Raw genomic sequence first — 27,273 nt, forward strand, 5'->3', positions numbered from 1 at the left:
CAGTTTAGTATTCAACAAAGGAGGACAAAGGGATTAATTACGAAGGGGAAAATATAATATGAGAGTAAGCTTGCAGGGAACATAAAAACTGACTGTAAAAGCTTTTATAGATAAGTGAAGAGAAAAAGATTGGTGAAGTCAAGCGTAGGTCCCTTGCAGTCAGAATCCAGGGAATTTATAATGGGGAACAAAGAAATGGCAGACCAATTAAATATATATTTTGGTTCTGTCTTCACAAAGGAGGACACAAATAACCTCCCAGAGATGTTGGGGAACATAAGGTCTGATGAAAGGGAGGAACTGAAAGAAATCAGTATTTGTAGGGAAATGGTGTTAAGGAAATTGATGGGATTGAAGGCCGATAAATCCCGAGGGCCTGATAATCTACATCCTAGGGTACTTAAGGAAGTGGTCCTAGAAATAGTAGATGCATTGCTGATCATCTTCCAACATTCGATGGAATCTGGAACAGTACCCATGGATTGGAGGGTAGCTAATGTTACCCCACTATTCAAAAAAGCTGGTAGAGAGAAAACGGGGAATTACAGCCTGACATCGGTAGTGGGGAAAATCCATTATAAAAGATGTAATAGCAGAGCACTTGGAAAACAGTGACAGGATCAGACAAAGTCAACATGGATTTACAAAGGGTAAATCGTGCTTGACGAATCTTTTTTGAGGATGTAACTGGTAACATAGATAAGGGAGAACCAGTGGATGTGGTGTATTTGGAATTTCAGAAGGCTTTCAATAAGGTCCCGCATAACAGATTAGCATGTAAAATTAAGGCACATGGGATTGGGGGCAAGGTATTGACTTGGACAGAGAACTGGTTGGCAGACAGGAAGCAAAGAGTTGCAATAAATGGGTCTTTTTCCGAGTGGCAGGCAGTGACTAGTGGGGTACCGCAGGGATCGGTCCTTGGACACCAGCTATTCACAATATATATTAATGATCTAGACAAGGGAACTAGATGTAATATCTCCAAATTTGCAGATGACACAAAGCTGTGTGCTGTGAGGAGGATGTCGAGAAACTCCTTATGATTTGGACAGGTTGGGTGATTGGGCAGAAGCATGGCAGATGCAATATAACGTGGATAAATGTGAGGTTTTATCCACTTTGGTAGCAAAAATAGGAAGGCAGATTATTATCTGAATGGCAATAGATTGGGAGAAGGGGAAGTGCAACGAGACCTGGGTGTCCTTGTGCACCAGTTGCTGAAGGTAAGCATGTAGGTGCAGCAGGCGGTTAAGAAGGCAAATGGTATGTTGGCCTTCGTAGCGAGAGGGTTTGAGTACAGGAACAAGGATGTCTTTCTGCAGTTGTACAGGGCCTTGGTGAGACCACACCTTGAGTATTGTGTGCAGTTTTGGTCGCCTTATCTGAGGAAGGATGTTCTTGCCATGGAAGGAGTTCAGCGAAGATTCACCAGGCTGATACCTGGGATGGCAGGAATGATGTATGAAGAGAGATTGGATTGATTGGGCTTGTACTCGCTGGAGTTTAGAAGAATGAGAGGGGATCTCATCGAAACTTATAAAATTCTAACAGGACTGGGCAGACTAGATGCTGGAAGGATGTTCCCGATGGTCGGGGAGTCCAGAACCAGGGGTCACAGTCTAAGGATAAGGGGTAGGCCATTTAGGACAGAAATGAGGAGGAAGTTCTTCACCCAGAGAGTGGTGAACCTGTGGAATTCTCTACCACAGAAGGCAGTAGAGGCCAATTCATTAAATATATTCAGGAAGGAGTTGGATATATTTCTCAAGGCTAAAGGGATCAAGGGGTATGGGGAGAAAACAGGGACCGGGTACCGAATTTGGATGATCAGCCATGATCGCAGTGAATGGCGGAGCAGGCTCGAGGGGCCGAATGGCCTACTCCTGCTCCTATCTTCTATGTTTCTAAGCCGGGAAGGTGGCAAAATCCTCTAAGCCGGGAAGGTGGCAAAGCCGGGAGGTGGCAAATCCTCTAAGCCGGGAAGGCGGCAAAGCCAGGAGGTGGCAAATCTTCTCAGCCGGGAAGGTGGCAAAGCCGGGAGGTGGCAAATCCTCTACGCCGGGAAGGCGGCAAAGCCAGGAGGTGGCAAATTCTCTAAGCCAGGAGGCGGCGAATCCTCTAAGCCAGGAAGGCGGCTAAATAGGTGGTAAAGTCCTATGAATATTGATCCTTGGGAGTCACGGGGTGATCGACACGGACAACGGTGATTGACTATCCCAAACTCCTAGCCTGAGCCCGAATTAAGAGGATGTAGTTCCACGTGACAGCCAGGATCAGGTAGGTGTAGGGAACTATAAACACCACAGGATCGTGATCCCGTGCCGAGTGAGTGTGTGCAAAATAAGTGTGTGTGGGTGAATGATAGCGTAACATAAGAACCATTGAGAAGTAAGTCGGAAGTTATATAGAATGCCTAAAAAGAATGCAGAGATAAAGGAGGAGGGACTGTCTCCTTGGGAGATCCCGTCTCTCTCACTCGCTGTGCAGCAGATAAAAATCAGAAACTCATTGAAACGATGAAAAAGAAAGGGTGGGATCCCGAAGACAGTGCAGAAAGACAAAGGACTTGGTGGAGGGGACAAACCAAAGATAAAGAGGGAAAAGGGGGAATGGTAATCTTAGCTTGTTACCAGAAACAATGTAAGGAATTGAAACAGAAGGGAGAGATAAAGACGGAAAAAGATCTAATTTGCAGGCTAACCAATTTGAAAACTCAGCAAAGGAAGAAAAAAAAACAGGGATTTGGAAAGCCGGGAAAAGCTGCTGAGTCACTGATTTAAAAAGGAATAAAAAGATAAACTTAAAGCTTTACCAACATGGAAGTTATTAACATCTGTGCCGAGACAAATAAAACACAAGATTTGCTGAGTGAAAGGAACCTTAAAAATATGCTAGAATTTCAGTTTGTATGAGAATGTGTGTTAAAGTGTGAAACTTGTCCTGACTATGAATGTTTAAGAAGTTACAGTATTTCTTTTGTCTGAAAGTCTGTCTTTAAAAGAAAGATTCTGTCATGTTTGTTTTAGCTCCACCCACTTCTGTGTTAAAAATGTTTATCTCTTTTGTCTTGTCTTGGATTTTGGAAGTTTTAAGAATGTGCAAATAAGATTGTGCCCCCAGAATTGAAAAAAAACTTTGAACTAATTTAAGTTAAGCTGGTGTGTAAAAACTGAGAAGAACAAAAACAATTTGTTTAACAAAAGATTAAGTTTCAGTCTAAGATTTAACCTTGGAGTCGCAGTTGCTATGGTGAAATCTTCCAAAGCAGTTTGATTTGATTTGTTTAAATGTTGCAAAACTAATTTTTCTCCAGTTATATTCAATGTTTTTACAGTATTTTGGAAAGCCATCTGAAGAAAGGACAATAAGAAATATGACATAATTTACTGTTTTCTGCAAGAATGTGCTATTTTGTTTTGTTTTGTCTGTTCACTGTTTTACAAAAGATAAGCTTCAGCCTTGAAGTTACAGTTGCCAATGTGCCTGGAAGAAAATGAATTTGAATATTTACAAGGCATGAGTGATTGTTTCTTTGTTAAAAATTGCTTCTTTCTTTTTTCAAGTGATACTGGTTAGTTAAAAAAAAATTGATCTGGATTAAATTGGAGCTATGAGGTTAATTAACCTATTAAAACCAGATTTTCATTGTGGCCATGGTGAAATTCTGGTTCATGTAAATTTGTGTAGACCACATTGAATAAGATAACTCCACTCCGCAAGAACATCCGATAGTGGCAGGTCCCTTTACAATATTTAATTGACAACAGTACTGGGTGCCCTACAGAATGTGGGACTAAAGGTGAACCCTAGAAAGCTACAGGTAGGGAAGGACGAAATAATCTACCTAGGATACATAATAACACAAGGGAAGAGACAAATGCCCGAAGACGGATGGGAGGGGCACTAGGACCAAGAGAAAAGCTAGCAGGAGCAGCATGCAACCACTGGCTGCGTGCTTTGATTTCTCACATTCTCCCGTACTTACAAGCAGCTAGAGATGGCAGCAGGAAGGGACCGCGCCAGAGAGGGGGGGGGGAGGGAGGGGCTCAAGCAGGTACTAGTGCTATTTAATTATTACCGGAACTTTATCCCAGAATATGCAGAAATGGCTTAGCCTATACAGGATTTGATCAAAGTGGGGGGGGGGGGGAACCATCCCAGGAGCTGGTGGACTGGGCCCCGGCCATGAAACAGCATTTGTAAAGTGAAACAAGCCCTCGTAAGTGCTCCTGCCCTGGGATTACCAGACCAGAATAGGCCATTCCACATCTATAACTACCACAGTAAGGATCATTACAATGGCAACGGAGAGGTTAAAAGGGAAAGTCGGCTAGAAGGAAGCCTATTGGCTCAGGCAGCAAACTTGGTGGCTCTCATTGAAGCCCTGAGGTTAGCCGAAGGAAAAAGTGTAAACATATACAGATAGTCGGTATGCCTTTGGGGTGGTGCCTAATTACATGGTAGCCTGGAGTAGGCGAGGATATATGACATCAGGAGGAGGACCCATAAGACACGAGAATATAATCAAGGAATTAGTAGGAGCCTCTCTCCTACCCCAAGAGTGCCCAATAATAAACTAAAGCACACAAGAAGATTACTGACTGACACCAACAGGGCAATGCATGGCAGACGAGGCAGCCAAGCGGGCAGCTGAGAAAGGGAATCTGACCAATGAAGCCCAAGTGTTCGTGTTTAGATAAAGTGTGAAAACACAACTGTCTTTTTCGATCGGGAATTTTTTTTTAAGTTACGTGAAGTGACGCAATTTCATGCGTCTGATAATGTTTTGCTCCACCTTCAAAAGCCTGCAAAGGAGTTAACCCTTTCCACCGACAGCTGTTTAAATTCACCAAGCAACAACTTCAGTATTACTGAATGAAATTTAAAGATATTGGTCATTATTAAATTTAAGTTTCTTAATGTTAAGTTAATATTTCCCCACAGTGATAGAAGGAAAATTATGATTTGATAAATGGAAGTTATCTTGTAAACTAATTGCAACACCATCTCAAATGGCCAGAAGGCTGTCCTGTTACCCAAAGATAAATCTATACAGATAGTTAGAGACATGAGCCAGAACCCCGCATCTATGATGGGAATGGAAGGAGAGGAACACTGTTACACCAGTGCAGAAGAATTAGAGCATGTAGACAGGATCAGGGAATTACCTTTGACAGAGGCAGACCTAGAGCTATACGTGGACAGGTCCCGTAAATATGCTAACGGAACACCACGAACAGGTTGGGCTGTGGTGACGGGAAACGGCACCGTCCAGAGGGAAGGAAGATTACCAGGGGATAGTTCAGCACAAGTTGCCGAGTTAACGGCATTGACAGAGGCATTAAAATTGGCAGCAGGAAAATGGGTGAATATCTATACCGATAGCCGCTATGCTTTTGGCATAATATATGATTATATGGCAGCCTGGAGTAGAAGGGGGTACATTGTGTCGGGGGGCAAACCCATACAGCATGAGGGCTTAGTAAAGAGATAGGTAGCCGCCTCAGGGTTACCCACGGAAACGATGGTAGTGAAGGTAAAAGCACATCAGCGAGGGAATTCCCCCACAGAAAAGGGAAATAGAGCCGCGGATCGTGCAGGCAGAAAAATGGTAGAGCAACAGATTGCAGCGGTAAACAAGATTGAAACAGAACAAGAAACGCAGATGGACATAGCTGCTATAACTGCATTACCAGAGGATATAGACATATCCAAATTACATAACGAAGAATCCCAGGAGAAGCAGCTATTGGAACGAAGAGGTGCAAGAGAAAGGGCGGGGGGAATATGGAGGAAAGAGCAGCAAATATGTACACCAAACTGTATACAACAAGAATTAATGGGATTGTACCATGGTAGACAACACACAGGTATATCCAATATGTTAAACAACCTCCAGCGATGCTGGTGGTGGCCCGGAATGAAACAAGCTGTGGACAGATTCTGGAGACACTGCCCCATATGTGTACAGTACAACATAGGGAAACCTGTCAAGGTAAAGTGGGGACATCAGCCGAGACCAAGAGGCCCATGGGAGAAGTTGCAGATAGACTTTACTGGACCTCTACCGAAATCAAAGGGGAAAATGTACTGTTTGGTAATAATAGATCAATTTACTAGATGGGTTGAAGCATTCGCCACTAGAGATTGTACGGCAACAACAGTAGCACTAATAATGGCAGAGGAGGTCGTACCACGATGGGGGGTCCCGCTGCAGATTGATTCAGGCCAGGGAACACACTTTACAGGGAAGGTTATAAAGGAAACATGTGGATTGTTAGGTATCAGACAAAGGTTCCACATACCATACCACCCTCAGAGTTCAGGGATGGTGGAAAGGATGAACCGGACTTTGAAATTATCCTTAGCTAAAGCAGTAGAAGACACAGGGAAGGGATGGGCAGAGTTACTCCCGAGTATACTGATGAGACTTAGAGCAACTCTGAATAGAACTACGGGGCCGACACCTTTTGAACTAATGACCGGACGAGCAATGACACTGCCGGAAGGAGTCACTACCAGGGGTGAGGATGTAGGTCCCCTAAAGGATAGAATTAGGAGAGTTATTAAACAATTGTGTTTGCAATTACACGCTCTCAGACATGAGGCCAAAGACCAACAGATTATACGGGATCTAGAACAGGATACACGGGACGACCAGAAGGAGGTCCCAGCTGTAGGTAGCAAGGTGATGGCAAAAATAATACCAGCCAAACCAGGGCTAGCACCCAGATGGTCAGGACCCTACGAGGTATTGATGAACAGTGACACATGCGCTTGTATAGATGAGTCCGGAACGGGTAAAGGAAGGTGGAAGCACTGGACTCAGTTAAAGATATATAACAAAGACAATGAGTAACCAGAGATGGTGCCTTTTGAGGAGAGTGAGGAGTATGCTAGAAGGTATAAAGAATGGGAAGGGGAGTTTCTACATATATTAATGATAGGGCTGTGCATGATGTTAATATTTGCACCATGATTTGCATCTTCAAGTATATCTGGAAACAGAGCCACAGACCAAGAAACGAACAAGATGTACAACTGATAGAACAAATAAGAATAGAATAATCCTAATCGGCTGGTGACGACTGGCCCCTTTGCTATCTTTACAGGAACGATAAACTTGTAGGAAGGTGAAGTGGAGCATCGTTCGCGCTCTCATCGGGATTATATGGCTAAGTACAAGTGCTGAGTCTAGTGGGAGGCGTGAGCAACTTGGGATTTTATGGTTAAGTACACGCCCTGAGTCTGTTGGGAATAAAGAGCGAGAAAGGCACTGTCCAGCAGGATTTACAGTATGTAGTAATGAAATCTGTACATACGATGAGAGTGGTAGGGGGATCAGATACGTTGATGGATCACGCGAGCTACCACTGGAGTGTGTGGTTAAGATGATCCCCGGACAATGGGGCGCGTGTTTAAACGGCACCTTCTGTGTGGAAGACATAACAAGTACAACAACCATCCCGCCACCATCCACAACCCCACTAACTTGCCCGTCAATGGAAAAAGAAGCACCAGGGGGTTTAATAATGAGAAAAACACAAGATGAGGTGTATTTTAGTGTAACACATAGAGTTATTAAGCTTGCTATTAATATGAGTACTTTTGAGATGCCCGCGATGTGTAACAATCATACAAAACAATTATGGGACTCCCTGTGGGTAAAACAATTAGAGGGTCCACAGGGAAAATCTATCTTACAGAGACGTAAGAAACGGGGAATATTGGAAATGGCCGGAGCAGGGTATGCGGCCGGGTTAGCAACAATTAATAGCCAGGACATAGAAGGAGTAAACGAAGGAGTAGAAGAACTACAAGCAAAGATAGAGAAGTTACTAAAACAAGCTACCGGAAATAGCCAGCAATTGGCACTGGCAGGAAAACAAACGACAACACAATTGTTGGGGGTGGAAGAGATAGTAGCCCCCCATGCAGAAACAATCAATACAATTATTGATCGACTTAACAATGCATCTCGCCAAACCCATAAGGAATTAGTATGTGCCATGTATGGCTCATGGCTACTATCGAATGTTCAGCATAACGTGAAGCAAATGAATAATGGACAGATCCCTGATTGGATTACTAATGAGGATCTGGAACCTTGGATTGACACAAATAAAAGCCTATGTAAAGGGCATAAGATGGGACAAGTGTATAGGGCAGGCAATTGTCTGACCCCTTCGACTAAGGTGATTGGCTTTGTACTGGCCATCCCACAACTCCCAGGAGAGGGACAGCCTCTATACGACATGATTAATATAGGAGCGGTACACAGGGAGAGTTGGGTTAAATATCATGATATCCCCACCAAGGCACTTTGGGAAAGGGATGAAGATAATAACCAGAAGAATGGAACCTTAAGCGGGGTGGTAGTGGACGGGTGCCACCACAAGGGAAAGGCATGGATGTGAACACGCCCCCCACCCCCCCACCGAGGGAGACACAGTCGAGTGTGGATTTACAAAAACCACCAATTGCACCCTTGAGGTACACCCAAAGGGGATGCACCGGACAAGGGTAGCACCAGGGGACAACGGGACATTTTGTGTCACCACCGCTAAACAAAAATATGAATATCAAGATCTGACTTGTCCCATTCCCCAACCAAACTTTTGTTTTGATCCAAAGATACCTACGCAGATAGGGCACCAATATATACACCCACCAAGACCACAAGAAGAGAAAAGCTTTTCCCTTAACAATACTGAGCTTAATGGGATAATTGAAACTTATGTTATACCAGAACCAAAGGCAATTCCTAAATTATGGGAACAAGAGAAGTGGAAGAAACTACAGCAAGAAATGAGGGAGATCTTAAAACATTATCATAAAATAGAGGGTGATCTGAAAATGCAACTAAGCGACATCGAAAATGACCTAAGGGAACGGCCTTGGTATAACAAGATCTGGAACTGGGGGCTAAATGTCGATATTCACCCCTGGATAAGGATCATATCACACGTGTTGGTAGTTGTGCAAGGTGCCGTATTAATGATCCTTTTGTTACTACTTTGTGGATATTGCCGGTGGCGGAAGAACCGAAACCTTGCACAAGCCGTAACCAAACAAATAAAGAAGGAAGGAGAGAAAGAAAGACTGTTGCTAACCACTAACAAACAAGGGGTAGGGCATGAGAAGAATTATTATGAAAACTATGTTTAGGATTGTGGAAGTATGAGGACTAGACACCCTGGGCTGGTACCACCAGGGCGACGGGAACTCATAGCAAACAATCTTAAACTGTAGCATATTGGCCATATTGGGTCAAGGTGACCAATGGGCCATAAGGGGGGACCGCAGTAAACAAATTAATATTATACTTTAGTTTATGTTAGAATATGTATAATGCAGCACCAGTGTACAGGGTGGAGGTAGTGAATTAATTCATACCCTGAGTTAAACGGTATATAGGTCTGTATTTATTGTATTTATCCAGCTAAGCTTGAGGTGATGGGAAATTAAACTGCGAAGCCAACTGCAGCTTGTGGGAAGATTGGGGAAGATGCCTGTTCAGCCAGGCAGGGTAGCACACATACAAGATAACATACATCAGAATTGAGTAACAAGGCGACCTTCGCTTGTTTGTGAAGCTACAACATGGTTGTCTAAAAGACAAAATGGCTTACATCAAGGTCTGGTGGAACTAATTACAAATATGCTTGCCTTGCAGAAGTAACATGACCAGGTTACAAGGTCAGAATCTGTGCTTTGCAGAGATAGTTCGGAACAGTAGGCTGATTGAACAAGAACTGTTATCTTGTGAAAACATGTTACTGAGCCGGACCATCTGGCAGGGACAATGGATGACTGTGGCTCCAGGCTACAAGAATAGATAAGAAGGCCACGGTGATAAAGGAGTTGGAATAAGTCAAACAAGCAAAAAACATGATTAACTGTGGGATGTGGGGAGAAGCGTAAAAATGTCACGCGGTAGAAGCAATGGATATAATGGAATACTAGAGACTATGATTGATAGATTTGTACCCGCCCCTAGGGCAGGATGTGATTGATAAGATTATGTATAAAAATGTAACTCACTAAACTTTCGGTGGAGTCGGATCTGAAAAGGGTCTCAGAAGGTTTCCCCCAGGCCTGTGAATAAAGGCCGTTTTGAACCTCCAATCGAAGTCTGTAATCCGTACATAGTGAGCGTTGACTTTGTATATCACTTAGTCCGCTCCGCAGGGGAAAGGGTTAAGTGTGGACTTGGCATATCACCAGGTCCACTTTCCGGATACATCAAACAGCATCTCTCAGGATCCCTTCAAGCATCTTCCCTGTGATCGAGGTCACACTGATGGGCCTGTAGTTCCCAGGCTCTGATCTGTCCCCGATTTGCAAAATGGGAGCGAGGTGAGCTACCTTCCAATCTCAGGGAACAATCCCTGACTCTGTGGAGCTGTTGATGATACGGGCAAGGGGCTCACAGAGTACTGTCCCATCTCTTTAAACACCCTTGGGTGGATATCATCTGGGCCTGGAGCGCCATCTAATTTCAGATCTCAGATTTTATCCAAGATGACAATCCCTTTCTATTTTAATATTAACGATGATATGGTCGACAGCACATCCCACAGCTGGAATCTGAGCATCACCCACAGGAGCGTAGACTGATGTGAAATAGTCATTTAACAGCTCTGTCACAGCCTGGGAATCTGTTCCAATCTGTCCTGAACTGTCTTTCAGTGGCCTTAAACCAACTTTAATGGTCTTCTGACTCCTGACGGAGCTGGAAAAGCTTTTGCAATTATTACCACAATTGTGCAGCATCTTCTTTTCCAAAGATCTCTGAGCTTCTCCAATGGCTGCTTTTGACTCCCTCTATTGTGGGTGATATTTATCCCTATTCTCCTGTAAACTGAATTCATCTTGATCCAAACTGGATCCAATGTAAGACAGTTCGGGGAGTCAGGCATCATTCTCCCCTAGACCTACGCTGGCCGGTAAAACCCCAGACGGTTCCTCAGTAAGGATTCCTCTGGTTCCTCGGCATATATTTGTCAGGATACTGAAGCCCAGCTTTCCTACAGTCCACTCCCGGAGGCCCCACTCCCTGAGCCTACAACCTTCAGCAGGGTCAGTGGTGGAGTTCCACAGCGGGAGTGATCCCAGAGTAACTATCGGGATCGCACCCCCATGGATGTTCCGGGTCGTGTATTTTTAGTTATCCTGGTGACTAACACACACACATCAATAAAACAGGGAATTCCTGGAAACACGCTGCAGGTCCTTCTTTATCTGGAGATCAAATGTCTGTTGTATAATTGTACCAGCAGTTAACAGGCTACTGTGAACTCCTCCGTCTGCTATTTTAAAGCAGATTTTAACCAATTTATTTTAAACGGGTTTATTTTAAATGGGTTAATGCCTGCCTTAAAATGGTAGACTCAGGACTGTCAAACACGTTAAAACTTCATAGAATAATTGCCAGTCATTTTTAGACTGGAAACTTAAACCTGCCGTTTCACTTTCAGTCGGGAACAGATCGCAGTTTTACACCAATCTCTGACTTGACAGCACATTTCCAGCATTCACCATTGTTCTTCCTGACTCTAAACACAGTTGTAAAGGAGCCTTCTGTTCCGTGCCTAGGAGCTGTGAACCATGGAAGAGAGCGGCTGGGACACATTTCTTACAGGCCTCAAGATTAACCCGCACAGAGACTTCGCTGTCAGTGAAGAGAGACGAGAAATACACAACAAGGTGTTTAAAGCAAAACTGATTTATTTGACAAATATCCAGAATATTAAACTCCAGCCCAGTTACAGGGGTTATTAACGTCAGCAGAAACACACCCCAACTGTTAGAATGAATATGGTTCAGTTCTGGATGTGATTAACAGCAGCAATAACAGCAGAATCCAACCCCTGCAGTCACTTGTGAACTCGCTGGTGCTTCAGCAGATCATTTCTCCTTTTAAAGCTCTTCTCACAGTTAGAACATTGAAAAGGTCTGTTACTGGTGTGAACAAGTTGGTGTGAAGTGAGGTGGCATGACTGAGTGAAACCCTTCCCACACACGGAGCAGGTGAACGGCCTCTCCCCAGTGTGTGTACGCTGGTGTACAGTGAGTTCAGATGATCGCCTGAACCCAGTCCCACAATGAGAGCACCTGAACGGCCTCTCATCAGTGTGAGCACGTTGATGGCACATCAGTTCCCCGGAACTTTTATAGCACTTCCCGCAGTCCGGGCATTGATAAGGTCTCTCATCAGTGTGAACTCGCTGGTGTATCAGCAGGTGGGATGAATTAGTGAATCCCTTCCCACACTCGGAGCAGGTGAACGGCCTCTCCCCGGTGTGAGTGCGTTGGTGTCTCAGCAGACCACTTGTGCTTTTAAAGCTCAATTCACACTTTGAACATTTAAAAGGTCTCTTGTCAGAGTGAACAAGTTGATGTATCCGCAGGGTGGTAGAGTGAGTGAATCCCTCCCGACACATGGAGCAGGTGAACGGTCTCTCCCCAGTGTGAATACGCTGGTGTGTCAGAAGGTGGGATAATTTAGTGAATCCCTTCGCACACACGGAGCAGGTGAACGGCCTCTCCCCAGCGTGACTGCGTCGATGAGTTTCCAGCTCGGATGGGCACCTGAATCCCTTCCCGCAGTCCCCACATTTCCAGGGTTTCTCCATGGTGCGGGTGTCCTTGTGTCTCTCCAGGTTGAATGATCAGTTGAAGCCTCGTCCACACACAAAACATGTGTACGGTTTCTCCTCGCTGTGAACGGTGCGATGTTTTTTCAGGCTCTGTAACTGGTTAAAGCTCTTCCCACAGTCAGTGCACTGGAACACTCTCACTCGGGTGTGTGTGTCTCAGTGCTTTTCCAGTCACACTGATGTCTGAAATCCTTTATGAAAATCGTGAAACACCCCTGTGTGCAGAGTGAGAATAAAATAAATAAGTCAATGATTGTCTTTCCTGGTCACTGGGACCCTGAAGCCCCGCCCACTCTCTGTTCCTGTTCAAGTTAACCGCACATGCGCCGTGATCCCGCCCTGTCCAAGATGGCGGCCAGTGACCCCGCTGACCCGGGCGGCCCGGGCAAATACGGGGCCAGTGGGCTCTTATTCGGGGCCTGAGACCTACATCGGATGTTTATAAAGCTTCCCAGCTCACCCGCGGGTCCAATTCCTCCCCGAGCCCACAATCTCCTACCGTCTCTTCCGCTTCAGACCAATGAGACCGCACGCACTGCGCATACTCAGAACATGCCCTGTCCTGCGCCTGCGCACTGGGCTCCTATAGTCATTGATAGGACATATTCTGCCCGCGGTGGATTCTGGGTATACATCCCGCCATTGAAAGCTCCAATTAGGGACATCATCCCATCGAGCTTGTGGGCGAAGAGGAAATAAACAAAATCAATCAAGAAATTATACAGAAACCTGACTGGGTGCCACTTTTCCGTTACCAACATTTTTCTCTGGCCCGTTCCTCGCAGCCTGGTTTAGTCACTAAATGAGTTTTCAACTCGAATTTATGACTGTTGTTCAAAGGGAAACTCTAGAGGCTTCATTTTTTGTGTGTCCTATCTGAGAGGCTGTTAACGGGTTAAATAAGCTGGCAACAAGAGTTTTTAAAAGATGGAAAGAGTTTAAAAATACCACTGGCAATGCCTCTAAACACAGGGGACAGAGAAATTCACTTAATCAGCGCCCCTACTACAGGTCTCAACATCTAACCGCTCCACCACTGGTGCCGTGTGTCTGCAGTACGTACGGTTTACAAGATGAGCAAGGTCAGGCTGTGTGGAGTCAAGGGCCGGGTAGCAGAACAGATGGAAAATTGGCTACAAAACAGAAATCAGAAGTTGAAGTTTAAGAACATTTCTCGGTGTGGCAGAAAGTGAGAAGTGGTGCCCCGCAGTGATCTGTGCTGCTGGGACTAGTGTTGTTTACCATGACATAAAAGCAAAACACTGCGGATGCTGGAAATCTGAAATAAAAACAGAAAATGCTGGAAATATTCAGCAGGTCAGACGGCATCTGTGGAGAGAGAAAGAGCTAACGTTTCAGGTTGATGGCCCTTCATCAGAACTGGAAAAATTTGGAGATTGATGCGCCATCAATTACTCAAAAGACTGAGGTTAAGCGAGTAACAACCAGGCTTTTATTAACTAAAGAATGAAGGTCTAGTCTCGAGTGGTCGACCCGTCCAGAATACTAAGGGACTGGGAGGTAGTCACTTATATACCTGGAATAGTGGGAGGAGTCAGCCGAGGCATGTCCAGACCTGTACCTAGTGGAATACACATACACATACAGACAGGTATAACAGTGGTTTACCACATTCACCCCTTGTTTAAAAATGAGTCCGGCGAGGTGAAGTGTATTTAAAAGTTCGTGTACTGGAGTCTCTCCGGAGGTCTTGTCTGCCGCTGTGATCGACGTGGCGACGGCAGGGGTGGTGGAGCTTCCGGCGTCGCGTCCCGTGTAGGCTGGGGCACTGGAGTGTAGTCCTCGTGGGTGACGGTCCAAGGCGAGCCGGCTGCTGGGGTTGGATGTCGGGTCGTGGGGGGTGGTGGTAATGGGTAGTGGGTTACAGCGGTCCCCGAGGGTGTCGTGGGGGGGGTGGTAATGGGTAGTGGGTTACAGTGGTCCCCGAGGGTGCGAGGTCTCGTATGGAGACTGTGTCCTCCCGCCCGTCCGGGTACGCAATGTAAGCGTACTGGGGGTTGGCATGGAGGAGGTCGACCCTCTCGACCAGAGGGTCCGTTTTATTGGTCCTCACGTGTCTTCTCAGTAGTACCGGCCCTGGGGACATCAGCCATGGCGGTAACGCTGTCCCCGATGTGGACTTCCTTGGGAAGACAAACATTTTCTCATGAGGGGTGGCATTGGTGGCAGTGCAGAGCAGTGACCGAGTCGAGTGGAACGCATCGGGGAGCACCTCCTGCCAGCGGGAGGTCGGAAGGCCCCTAGACTTTAAGGCTAGTAGGGCGGCCTTCCAAACTGTTGCATTCTCTCTTTCCACCTGTCCGTTCCCCCGGGGGTTGTAACTGGTGGTCCTGCTTGTGGCTATACCCCTAGCGAGCAGATACTGGCGGAGTTTGTCGCTCATAAATGATGAGCCCCGGTCGCTATGGATATAGCTGGGGAAACCGAACAGGGTGAAGAGGCTGTTCAGACATTTAATGACCGTGGCACTGGTCATGTCCGGGCAGGGGATAGCGAACAGGAAACGGGAGTACTCGTCAATGATGTTGAGGAAGTACACATTGCGGTCGGAGGAGGGGAGAGGCCCTTTAAAATCGACGCTCAGTCGTTTGAAAGGGCGAGTGGCTTTTATCAGGTGGGCTCTGTCTGGTCTATAAAAGTGCGGTTTGCACTCAGCGCAGACTTGGCAGTTCTTGGTCATGGTCCTGACCTCCTCAATGGGGTAAGGCAGGTTGCGGGCCTCGATGAAGTGGAAGAACCTGGTGACCCCCGGGTGGCAGAGGTCATTGTGGAGGGCCCTCAGCCTATCGATCTGCGCGCTGGCGCAGGTGCCACGCGATAGGGCATCTGGGGGTTCATTGAGCTTCCCAGGCCGGTACAAGATCTCGTAATTGTAGGTGGAAAGTTCGATTCTCCACCTCAAGATCTTGTCATTTTTGATTTTGCCCCTCTGCTTGTTGTTGAACATAAAAGCAACTGAACGCTGGTCAGTGAGCAGGGTAAATCGTTTTCTGGCCAGGTAGTGCCTCCAATGACGCACAGCCTCCACAATAGCCTGGGCCTCCTTCTCAATAGCGGAGTGTCTGGTCTCCGGGCCCTGGAGGGTTTGTGAGAAGAATGCCACAGGTCTCCCCGCCTGATTAAGGGTGGCGGCCAGAGCGAAGTCGGACGCATCGCTTTCCACCTGGAAGGGGATGGATTCATCCACTGCGTGCATGGTGGCTTTGGCAATGTCCTCCTTGATACAGTGGAAGGCCAAGCGGGCCTCTGCCATCAGGGGAAAAGAGGTGGATTTGATCAGCCGACGAGCTTTGTCTGCATAGTAGGGGACCCACTGGGCGTAGTAGGAAAAAAACCCTAGGCACCTCTTCAGAGCTTTTAGGCAGTGGGGCAGTGGGAGTTCCATAAGGGGACGCATCCGGTCCGGGTCGGGACCGATGACCCCGTGTTCCACAACACAGCCAATGATGGCGAGGCGGTCTGTGCGGAATATGCACTCCTCCTTGTTATATGTCAGGTTCAGGAGTTGGGCGGTGCGGAGGAATTTCTCGAGGTTTGCGTCGTGGTCCTGCAAGTCATGGCCGCAGATGGTCACATTGTCTAGGTAAGGGAAAGTGGCCTGCAGCGCGTTTTGATCGACCATCCGGTCCATCTCCCTTTGGAAGATGGAGACCCCGTTGGTAACGCCAAAGGGAACCCTAAGGAAGTGATAGAGGCGGCCGTTTGTGTCAAAAGCAGTATACTGGCGGTCTTCAGGGCAGATGGGGAGCTGGTGGTACGCTGATTTCAGGTCAATGGTTGAAAAGACGCGGTACTGCGCGATCTGGTTGACCATGTCAGCTATGCGGGGGAGTGGGTAGGCGTCCAGCAGGGTGTAGCGGTTTATTGTTTGGCTGTAGTCGATGACCAGGCGTTGTTTCTCGCCGGTCTTAACGACCACAACCTGGGCTCGCCAGGGGCTGGAGCTGCCCTCAATAATCCCCTCCTTCAGGAGTCGCTCCACTTCGGTTTTGATGAAAACCCTGTCCCCGGCTCTGTATCGCCTGCTCTTTGTGGCGATGGGCTTACAGTCGGGGGTGAGGTTAGCAAACAGTGGGGGGGGTGGGACTCTGCGTGTGGAGAGGTTGCATCTGGTGCGCGGCGGGCAATTTGGAGGCTGCTGGCTGCGGACTGTGAGTGGGGGGAGGGGGCCACCGTACGCCATCGTAACGCTTTTGAGGTGGCACTGGAAATCCAACCCCAGTAGAACGGCAGCGCAAAGTTGGGGCAGGACCAGGAGTTTAAAATTATTGAACACAGTCCCGTCTACTACTAGTGTCACCACACAGTAGCCGCCAATGTCCGCTGACTGGGACTCGGCGGCCATAGAAATCCACTGGTGCGCAGGCAGGACTGGGAGAGAGCAACGCCGCACCGTGTCGGGGTGGATGAAGCTCTCTGCGCTCCCGGAGTCAAAAAGGCAGTTTATTGCATGGCCGTTTACCTTAACGTCCATTTTGGACTGAGCTAGTTGGTGCGGTCTCGTTTGGTCCAGCGTAACAGAGGCCAGCGTAGGGGTCGGTGTGTCGCTGCGGGTATCAGATGGGGGGGGATTGGCGGCCTGCTGCGTCCCGGCTGGTGTCCAAGATGGCGGCGTCCATGATTCCCATGAGGCTGGAGTCGTCCAAGATGGCTGCTGCTGCGGTGGTTCACACATGGCTGGGGAGGCCCAAGATGGCGGCCCGCACGGCCCACATGCGACGCTGTTGGGGGCCCAAGATGGCGGCTCACACAGCCCACATGTGGCGCTGCTGGCATTCGGGGTGGCTCTGGCCTTGCAGACACTAGCATAGTGTCCCTTTTTCCCGCAGCCCGAGCAGGTCGCATTCTTCGCTGGGCAGCACACTCTGGGGTGTTTGGCCTGGCCACAGAAGTAGCATTTCTGGCCTTGGGATACTGCTGTCTGGCTTTGGGACACTGCTGCGGTGGTTGGGCCGTTGTTGGGCTGTGGCTGGGGTGGCACGGTGCTATGGGGCTGTCCTACCGTGTCCCAGGTTGTTGTTCCCCACGGCGTCCACGGTGCAGAGGAGTAGGCATCCATGCCCCGGTAGGCTGCGTCCAGCGTTAGTGCGATTTCGGAGGCTTTGTCGAGGGTGAGGTCACTCTGCTCCAGCAGTCGCTGTCGGGTGTAGTTGGACCTGTGGCCCGCTACGAAGTCATCCCAGATCAGTTCCTCTGTGTACTTAGCGGGCGTTACCGCCTTACACCCACAGGCCCGGCCAAGCACGGACAGTGCTTGGAGGTATTCCTCAGTCGATTCCCCAGGTTGTTGCTTGTGACTCCCCAGGAGGTGCCTGGCGTAAACTTCGTTCACAGGGCGCGTGTACTGGGTCTTGAGGAGCTGGAGGGCGGCTGTGTACGAGGTCGCGTCCCGGATGACTGAGTACACTCGGTGGTTCACCTTGGAGATCAGGACAGACAGTTTGTTCGCATCCGTTACGACCGCAGTGGAGGCAGTCAGGAATGCCTCGAAGCACATGAGCCAGTGAGCAAACTTGGTGGAAGCGTCCGCTTCCCGACTGTCCAGGTCCAGGCATGCTGGTGTGAGGATCTTCTCCATTATAAAAAATGTAGTTAATAAAATTGATGCGCCATCAATTACTCAAAAGACTGAGGTTAAGCAAGTAACAACCAGGCTTTTATTAACTAAAGAATGAAGGTCTCGTCTCGAGTGGTCGACCCGTCCAGAATACTAAGGGACTGGGAGGTAGTCACTTATATACCTGGAATAGTGGGAGGAGTCAGCCGAGGCATGTCCAGACCTGTACCTAGTGGAATACACATACAGACAGGTATAACAGTGGTTTACCACAGAGATGCAACAGGTTTTTAAGCGAGTGTAGGGACAGGGAAAGGGGGGAGGGGAGGAAAGAACAAAAGGGAAGGTCTGTGATAGGATGGAAGGCAGGGGAGATTAAGAGACAAAAGGGATGATGGTGCAAAGCAAAAGGAGATGGTAATGGGACAAGTTAAGAAACAAAAGATGACTCTAGATGAAGTGTAAATGGCAATGGCAGGATGATCAACAGCTGCCTTGTGAGAGAGGGGAAAAAAAGAAAAAAATAGGGACAGAGGTTATAGTCTGAAATTGTTAAACTCAATGTTGAGTCCGGAAGGCTGTAAAGTGCCCAATCGAAAGAAGAGGTGCTGTTCCTTGAGCTTACATTGAGCTTCATTGGAACAGTGTAAGAGGCTGAGGATGGAGAGATCAGAGTGGGAGTGGAGTGGAGAATTAAAGTGACAGGCGACTGGAAGCTCGGGGTCACCCTTATGGATTGAACGGAGGTGTTCCGCAAAGCAGTCACCCAATCTGTGTTTGGTCTCCCCAGTGTTGAGGAGACCACATTGTGCTACCTTTCTTTAGGAATTTATGTTAGTTTTCCAGTTCATTCAGGGGTTTGAGTAATTTGGGTCGATTTCCATTGTGTGCCGCCACCTAGTGGATATTTGGTACCTAGCAAGTGCAGTAAAGTACAGTAAAGCACAGTAAAGTAAACTACTGTATATCACAGACCTGCAGCCACAAATGGTCTGGGAAGTTATATTCTTGTCACGCTCCAGCCTTGGACACTATTTGTCTGTAAGTACTTGAGAATGTTATAGATGATTAGTGTACACTATATTTTGCAGAAAATGTTTAGTTTGTAACTTTTCTCTGCAAGCAAACTTACACAGCTAGCCCTGAAGTGCTCACTCTCTGTCTAGCTGGTTAACTTGTAGCTGTATTTTGATGCACTATGTACAGGGCTAATTTAAAGAGAATGCCTTCCAGTTTGCTAAATGTATATTCACAGTAAGCTGTGTTTCCACGTGTTTTGGTAAGTTACATGCCAAATGTACTGTGTTGCTCAGGCGTACCTAAATTTGTGTATGCATATCAGTTATGTGCTTGGATACTAATGTGTGCTTCCATTTCTGTATTGTATTTCAGTTTCACAATAAGAATCTTTCAGTAAAGTTTACAAGAAAAGTCAAGCCTTGTGATTTTTATGGGAAGATATCAAGTTGTTAGCTACCTGTCTAGCTCTGCATAGGAACGCGCTGCAAGGGCAGAAAACACATCATGAGCATCCCTGATTATAATCGCTCAATCTTTGGTGGTCATGCCTTCTGTTGCCTAGGCCCTAAGCTCTGAAATTGCCTACCTAAGCCTCTCTGCCTCGCTACCTATCTTTCCTCCTTTAAGACGCTCCTTAAAACCTACCTCTTTGACCAAGCTTTTGGTCACCTGATGTAATTTATTCGTATGTAGCTCGCTGTCAAATATTTTGTCTTAAAATACTCCTGTGCAGCACCTTGGAACGTTTTACTACGTTAAATGCGCTATACAAATACAAGTTGTTGTTGTTGTTGTGGAAGGGAATGAATTAAATGGAATAAAGGTGCAAAGAGATCTGTGATTACAGACACATAAAAGTAGCAACACAAGTTGAACAGGGCATAAAGAGGGCAAAGAAAGGACTGGGGCTCATTTCTAGAATAGAATACAAGAGCACGGAGGTAATGTTCAATTTATATTGAACCTTGGTGAGACCACAGTTGGAGCATTGTGAGCGGTTCATTTCTAGAGGAATATAATACAAGAGCAGGGAGGTAATGTGCAATTTATATTGAACCTTGGTGAGACCACAGTTGGAGCACTGTGAGCGGTTCATTTCTAGAGGAATATAATACAAGTGCAGGGAGGTAATGTTCAATTTATATTGAACCTTGGTTAGACCACAGTTGGAGCACTGTGAGCGGTTCGGGTCTTCACTCGACAAAAGGATATTGAAGCACTGGAGAAAATGCTGAAAAGATTTACAAGAACGTTACCAGAATTGAGAGGGTGCAACTCTCAGGCACGATTGAGCAGGTTTGGGCTCTTTTCTCTGGGAAAGAGAAGACTGAGAGGAGTCCTGATTGATACGAGGGGGTTTATAGGGTAGATGTGGAGAAACTGTTTCCACTTCTGGGTGAGTCAGACAAGGAGGCAGCAATATAAGATCGCCACTAACAGATCAAATAAAGAAGTTCGGAGGAAGTTCTTCACACACAGTGTGGTGAGAATGTGGAACTCGCTGCCACACTGAGTGACTGAAGCAGATAGCAATGGTACATTTAAGAGCAGGGTTGATGTATCTATGGGAGAAGGGAATAAAGGGATATGAGGGCAGGGTAGGCAGAGGTTATTAGAGTGGGTGGAGGCTCGTGTAGATATTTTGTATCAGTCTTTACAGTAGAGGACACTAAGAATATCCCAACACTGGACAAACAGGGGGCTAAAGGGGGGGAGGAGCTAAACACGATCAAAATCACTAAGGAAGTGGTACTCGGTAAAATAATGGGACTCAAGGCGGATAAATCACCTGGACCTGATGGCTTACATCCTAGGGTCTTGAGGGAAGTGGCGGTAGGGATTGTGGATGCATTGGTAATAATTTTCCGAAACTCCCTGGACTCGGCAAAGGTCCCGGCAGACTGGAAAACTGCTAATGTAACACCCTTATTTAAAAAGGGCAGTAGACAGAAGGCTGAAAACTATAGACCGGTTAGCCTAACATCTGTGGTAGGTAAAATTTTGGAGTCCATTATTAAGGAGACAGTAACAGGACATTTGGATAATCATAATTTAATAGGACAAAGTCAGCATGGTTGTATGAAGGGGAAGTCATGTTTGACAAATTTGCTGGAGTTCTTTGAGGAAGTAACATATAGGGTGGATAAAGGGGAACCAGTGGATATAGTGTATTTAGACTTCCAAAAGGCATTTGACAAGGTGCCACACAAAAGATTATTGCTTAAGATAAAAAATCACGGGATTGGGGGTAATATTCTGGCATGGATAGAGGATTGGCTATCTAACAGAAGGCAGAGAGTTGGGATAAATGGTTCATTCTCAGACTGGCAACCAGTAACTAGTGGTGTTCCGCAGGGGTCAGTGCTGGGTCCCCAACTCTTTACAATCTATATTAACGATTTGGAGGAGGGGACCGAGTGTAACATATCAAAGTTTGTAGATGATACTAAGATGGGAGGGAAAGTAGTGAGTGAGGAGGACATAAAAAACCTGCAAGGGGACATAGACAGGCTAAGTAAGTGGGCAGAGATTTGGCAGATGGAATACAATACTGGAAAGTGTGAGGTTATGCACTTTGGCAGGAAAAATCGTAGAGCAAGTTATTATCTTAATGGCAAGAAACTGGAAAGTACTGAAGTACAAAGGGATCTGGGGGTCCTGGTGCACGAAACTCAAAAGGTTAGTATGCAGGTGCAGCAAGTGATTAAGAAGGCCAATGGAATGTTGGCTTTCATTGCTAGGGGGATAGAATATAAAAATAGGGAGGTATTGCTTCACTTGTACAAGGTATTGGTGAGACCGCACCTGGTATACTGCGTACAGTTTTGGTGTCCATACTTAAGAAAGGACATACTTCCTCTCGAGTCAGTAAAAAGAAGATTCACTCGGTTAATCCCGGGGATGAGGGGATGGACATATGAGGAGAGGTTGAGTAGATTGGGACTCTACTCATTGGAGTTCAGAAGAATGAGAGGCGATCTTATTGAAACATATAAGATTGCGAAGGGGTTGGATCGGGTGGATGCGGGGAAGATGTTCCCGATGATGGGTGAAACTAGAACTAGGGGGCATAGTCTTAGAATAAGGGGCTGCTCTTTCAAAACTGAGATGAGGAGGAACTACTTCACTCAGAGGGTGGTAGCTCCATGGAATATGCTGTCCCAAAAAGCTGTAGAAGCTACATCATTACATAAATTTAAAACAGAAATAGATAGTTTCCTAGAAGTAAAGGGAATTAAGGGTTACGGGGAGCGGGCAGGAATTTGGACATGAGTCTAGGTTCGGATCGGTCATGGCCCTGTGGGTAGCGGAGCGGGCCCAGGGGCCGTGTAGCCTGATCCTGCTCCTATTTTGTGTGTCTAATTCTGTTAGATTCAGGAGATGGTTCTGTGATAGTGGATTGGCGGTTAGGATCAGATCAGCCATGATCTTATTGAATGGCGGAGCAGGCTCGAGGGGCCGATTGGCCTACTCCTGCTCCTATTTCTTATGTTCTTATAAACACTGGCACAGACCAGTTGGGCCAAATGGCCTGTTTCTAGACTGTCAATTCTATGTACGTAAAGCAGGGGTGGATTAATACTCGGGCCCTCGGGGCCCTGGGGTGGATTAATGCTCAGAGCCCTCGGGGCCCTGGGGTGGATTAATACTCGGGCCCTCGGGGCCCTGGGGTGGATTAATGCTCAGTCCCTTGGGGCCCTGGGGTGGATTAATGCTCAGAGCTATGTGGCCCTGGTGTGGATTAATGCTCGGGCCCTCGGGGCCCTGGGGTGGATTAATACTCGGGCCCTCGGGGCCCTGGGGTGGATTAATACTCGGGCCCTCGGGTGGATTAATGCTCAGAGCTATGTGGCCCTGGTGTGGATTAATGCTCGGGCCCTCGGGGCCCTGGGGTGGATTAATACTCGGGCCCTCGGGGCCCTGGCGTGGATTAATACTCGGGCCCTCGGGATCCTGGGGTGGATTAATGCTCAGAGCTATGTGGCCCTGGGGTGGATTAAGGCTCAGGCCCTCGGGGCCCTGGGGTGGATTAATACTCAGGCCCTGGGGTGGATTAATACTCGGGGGCCTGGGGTGGATTAATACTCGGGCCCTCGGGGCCCTGGGGTGGATTAATGCTCAGAGCTAGGTGGCCCTGGGGTGGATTAATGCTCGGGCCCTCGGGGCCCATGGGGTAGATTAATACTTGGGCCCTCGGGGCCCTGGGGTGGATTAATACTTGGGCCCTCGGGGCGGATTAATACTGGGGCCCTCGGGGCCCTGGGGTGGATTAATGCTCAGAGCACTCGGGGCCCTGGGGTGGATTAATACTCGGGCCCTCGGGGCCCCGGGGTGGATTAATACTCGGGCCCTCAGGGCCCTGGGGTGGATTAATACTCTGGCCCTCGGGGCCCTGGGGTGGATTAATGCTCAGAGCTAGTCACTAGTGGGCATAGTCTATAGGCCTCCTAACAGTTGCAACTCTGTTGGTCGGAGTATAAATCAGGAAATAGTTGGGGCTTGTAATAAGGGAACAGTTATAATCATGGGGGATTTTAACTTTCATATTGGCTGGACTAATCAAATTGGGCATGGCAGCATTGAGGAAGAGTTCATAGAGTGTATTAGGGATGGGTTCCTTGAGCAGTATGTAACTGAACCAACCAGGGGGCAGGCAATCTTAGATCTGGTCTTGTGTAATGAGACAGAATTAATAAAAAATGGCCTAGTAAAGGATCCCCTTGGAATGAGTGACCATAATATGGTTGAATTGCAAATTCAGTTTGAGGGTGAGAGAGTTGGATCTCAAACCAGCGTACTAAGCTTAAATAAAGGAGACTATGAAGGTATGAGAGTAGAATTGACTAAAGTGGACTGGGAAAACAGATTAAAGTGTAAGACGGTACAAGAGCAGTGGTCTACATTCAAGGAGGTATTTCACATCTTTCAAGATAAATATATTCCACTGAGGAAAAAGGGGAGTAAAAGAAAAGACAGCCATCCATGGCTAAGTAAAGTAATAAAGGATAGTATTCGACTGAAAACAAGGGCATATAAAGTAGCCAAATCTAGTGGGAGGATAGAAGAATGGGAAGCATTTAAAAGCCAGCAAACAATAACTAAAAGATTAATTAAGAAAGGGAAGATAGATTATGAAAGTAAGCTAGCAAAAAATATAAAAACAGATAGCAAGAGTTTCTACAGCTGTATAAAAAGAAAAAGGGTGGCTAAAGTGAACATTGGTCCCTTAGAGGATGGGACCAGGAAACTAGTGGTGGGAAACATGGAGATGGCAAAGACGCTGAACAAATATTTTGTATCAGTCTTTACAGTAGAGGACACTAAAAATATCCCAACACTGGAAAAATAGGGGGCAATGGGGGGGGAGGGAGGAGGAGCTAAACATGATTATAATCACTAAGGAGATGGTACTCAGTAAAATAATGGGACATAAGGCGGATAAATCCCCCGGACCTGATGGCCTACATCCTAGGGTCTTGAGAGAAGTGGCGTTAGGGACTGTGGATGCATTGGTGATCATTTTCCAGAACTCCCTGGACTCAGGAAAGGTCCCGGCAGATTGGAAAACTGCTTATGTAACGCCCTTATTTAAGAAGGGAAGTAGACAAAAAGCTGGAAACTATAGACCAGTTAGCCTAACATCTGTGGTTGGCAAAATGTTGGAGTCCATTATTAAGGAAACAGTAACAGAGCATTTGAATAAACATAATTTAATAGGACAGAGTCAGCATGGTTTTACGAAGGGGAAGCCATGTTTGACAAATTTGCTTGAATCCTTTGAGGATGTAACATACAGGGTGGATAAAGGGGAACCAGTGGATGCAGTGTATTTGGATTTCCAAAAGGCATTTGACAAGGTTCCACACAAAAGATTACTGATCAAGATAAAAAATCACAGAATTGGGGGTAATATACTGGCATGGGTGGAAGATTGGCTATCTAACAGAAAACAAAGAGTTGGGATAAATCGTTCGTTCTCGGGCTGGCAATCAGTAATTAGTGGTGTTCCGCAGGGGTCAGTGCTGGGACCCCAACTCTTTACAATCTAAAATAACAATTTGGAGGAAGGGACCGAGTGCAACATATCCAAGTTTGCTGACGATACAAAGATGGGAGGGAAAGCAGTGAGTGAGGAGGAAATAAAAAACCTGCAAAAGGACATAGACAGGCTAAGTGAATGGGCAGAGATTTGGCAGATGCAATATAGTGTTGGAAAGTGTGAGGTTATGCACTTTGGCAGAAAAAATCAAAGAGCAAGTTATTATCTAATTGGAGAGAAACTGCAAAGTGCTGCAGTACAAAGGGATCTGGGGGTCCTGGTGCATGAAACACAGAAGGTTAGTATGCAGGTGCAGCAGGTGATCAGGAAGGCCAATGGAATCTTGGCCTTTATTGCAAGGGGGATGGAGTATAAAAACAGGGAAGTCTTGCTTCAGTTATACAGGATATTGGTGAGGCCACTCCTGGAATACTGCGTGCAGTTTTGGTTTCCATATTTAAGAAAAGATATACTTGCTCTCGAGGTGGTTCAGAGAAGGTTCACTCGGTTGATTCCAGAGATGAGGGGTTTGACGTATGAGGAAAGGTTGAATAGGTTGGGACTCTACACATTGGAGTTCAGAAGAATGAGAGGCGATCTTATCGAAACATATAAGATTGTGAGGGGGCTTGATTGGTTGGATGCGGTGAGGATGTTTCCACTGATGGGTGAGACTAGAACTAGGGGGCATAATCTTAGAATAAGGGGCTGCCCTTTCAAAACTGAGATGAGGAGAAACTTCTTCATTCAGAGGGTAGTAAATCTATGGAATTTGCTACCCCAGAGAGCTGTGGAAGCTGCAACATTAAATAAATTTAAAATGGAGATAGACATTTTCCTAGCTGATAATGAAATTAGGGGTTACGGGGAGAGGGCAGGGAAGTGGACGTGAGTCTAGATTCAGATCAGCCATGATCCTATTGAATGGTGGAGTAGGCCCGAGGGGCCGTATGGCCTACTCCTGCTCCTATTTCTTATGTTCTTAATGCTCGGGCCCTCGGGGCCCTTGGGTGGATTAATGCTCGGGCCCTCAGGGCCCTGGGGTGGATTAATGCTCGGGCCCTCGGGGCCCTGGGGTGGATTAATGCTCAGAGCTATGTGGCACTTGCCCATGGGGTGCTTTAAGAACATACATAAGAGCATAAGAATTAGGAGCAGGAGTCGGCCATTCGAGCCTGCTCCGCCATTCAATAAGATCATGGATGATCTTTAGCCTTGAATATCCTCAACGACTCAGCATCCACAGCCATTAGGGGTAGAGAATTCCAAAGATTCAGAACCCCGAGTGAAGAAATTTCTCCTCATCCTTAAATGGCCGACGCCGCATCCTGAGACTGTGCCCCAGTTCTAGACACTCTAGCCAGGGGAAACAACCTCACAGCATCTACCCTGTCAATCCCCCTCAGAATCTTATATGTTTCAATGAGATCACCTCTCATTCTTCTAAATGCCAGAGAGTATAGGCCCATTCTACTCAATCTCACATCCTAGGGATCAATCTAGTGAACCTTCGTTGCACCGCCTCTAAGGCAAGTATGTCCATCCTCAGATAAGGCGGCCAAACTGTGCACAGTACTCCAGGTGTGGTCTCACCAGAGCCCTGTACAATTGTAGCAAGACGTCCTTACTCTTATACTCCAACCCCCTTGCAGTAAAAGCCAACATGCCATTTGCCTTCCTAATTGTTTGCTGTACCTGCATGCTAACATTCTGTGTTTCCTGTACGAGGACACCTAAATCTCTCTGAACAACAACATTTAATAATTCCTCAATATTTAAAAAAATTCTGTTTTCCTATTTTTCCTATCAAAGTGAATAACCTCACAGTTCTCCACATTATACTCCATCTGCCGTCTTATTGCCCCCTCACCTAACCTGTCTACATCCCTTTGCAGGCTGCTTGTGTCCTGCTCTCAGCTTACTTTCCCACCTAGCTTTGTATTGTCAGCAAACCTGAATACATTGCACTC

The 27,273-nt window shown here is 46.8% G+C and overlaps 1 protein-coding gene across 2 annotated transcripts in view; it reads right to left on the bottom strand.

The window, feature by feature from the left end:
• The window catches only part of LOC147118521 (uncharacterized), a 96,790-nt gene extending 83,504 nt beyond the window's left edge, over window positions 1-13,286 (bottom strand). Inside the window, exon 1 of one of the 2 annotated variants that reach the window (XM_085984469.1) lies at window positions 12,075-13,286. In XM_085984469.1, the coding sequence (XP_085840595.1) occupies window positions 12,075-12,641 (567 nt within the window). In that variant the 5' untranslated portion in view covers window positions 12,642-13,286. Of the gene's footprint in view, window positions 1-11,978 lie in introns of both variants that reach the window. The other variant, XM_085984468.1, reaches the window with a different exon arrangement.
• Between the last annotated feature and the right edge of the window lie 13,987 nt (window positions 13,287-27,273).

The sequence above is a fragment of the Somniosus microcephalus genome, chromosome 4 (genome assembly GCF_052327205.1).
Source record: "Somniosus microcephalus isolate GS21.2 chromosome 4, FLI_Smic_1.0, whole genome shotgun sequence".
Taxonomy (NCBI): Eukaryota; Metazoa; Chordata; class Chondrichthyes; order Squaliformes; family Somniosidae; genus Somniosus; species Somniosus microcephalus.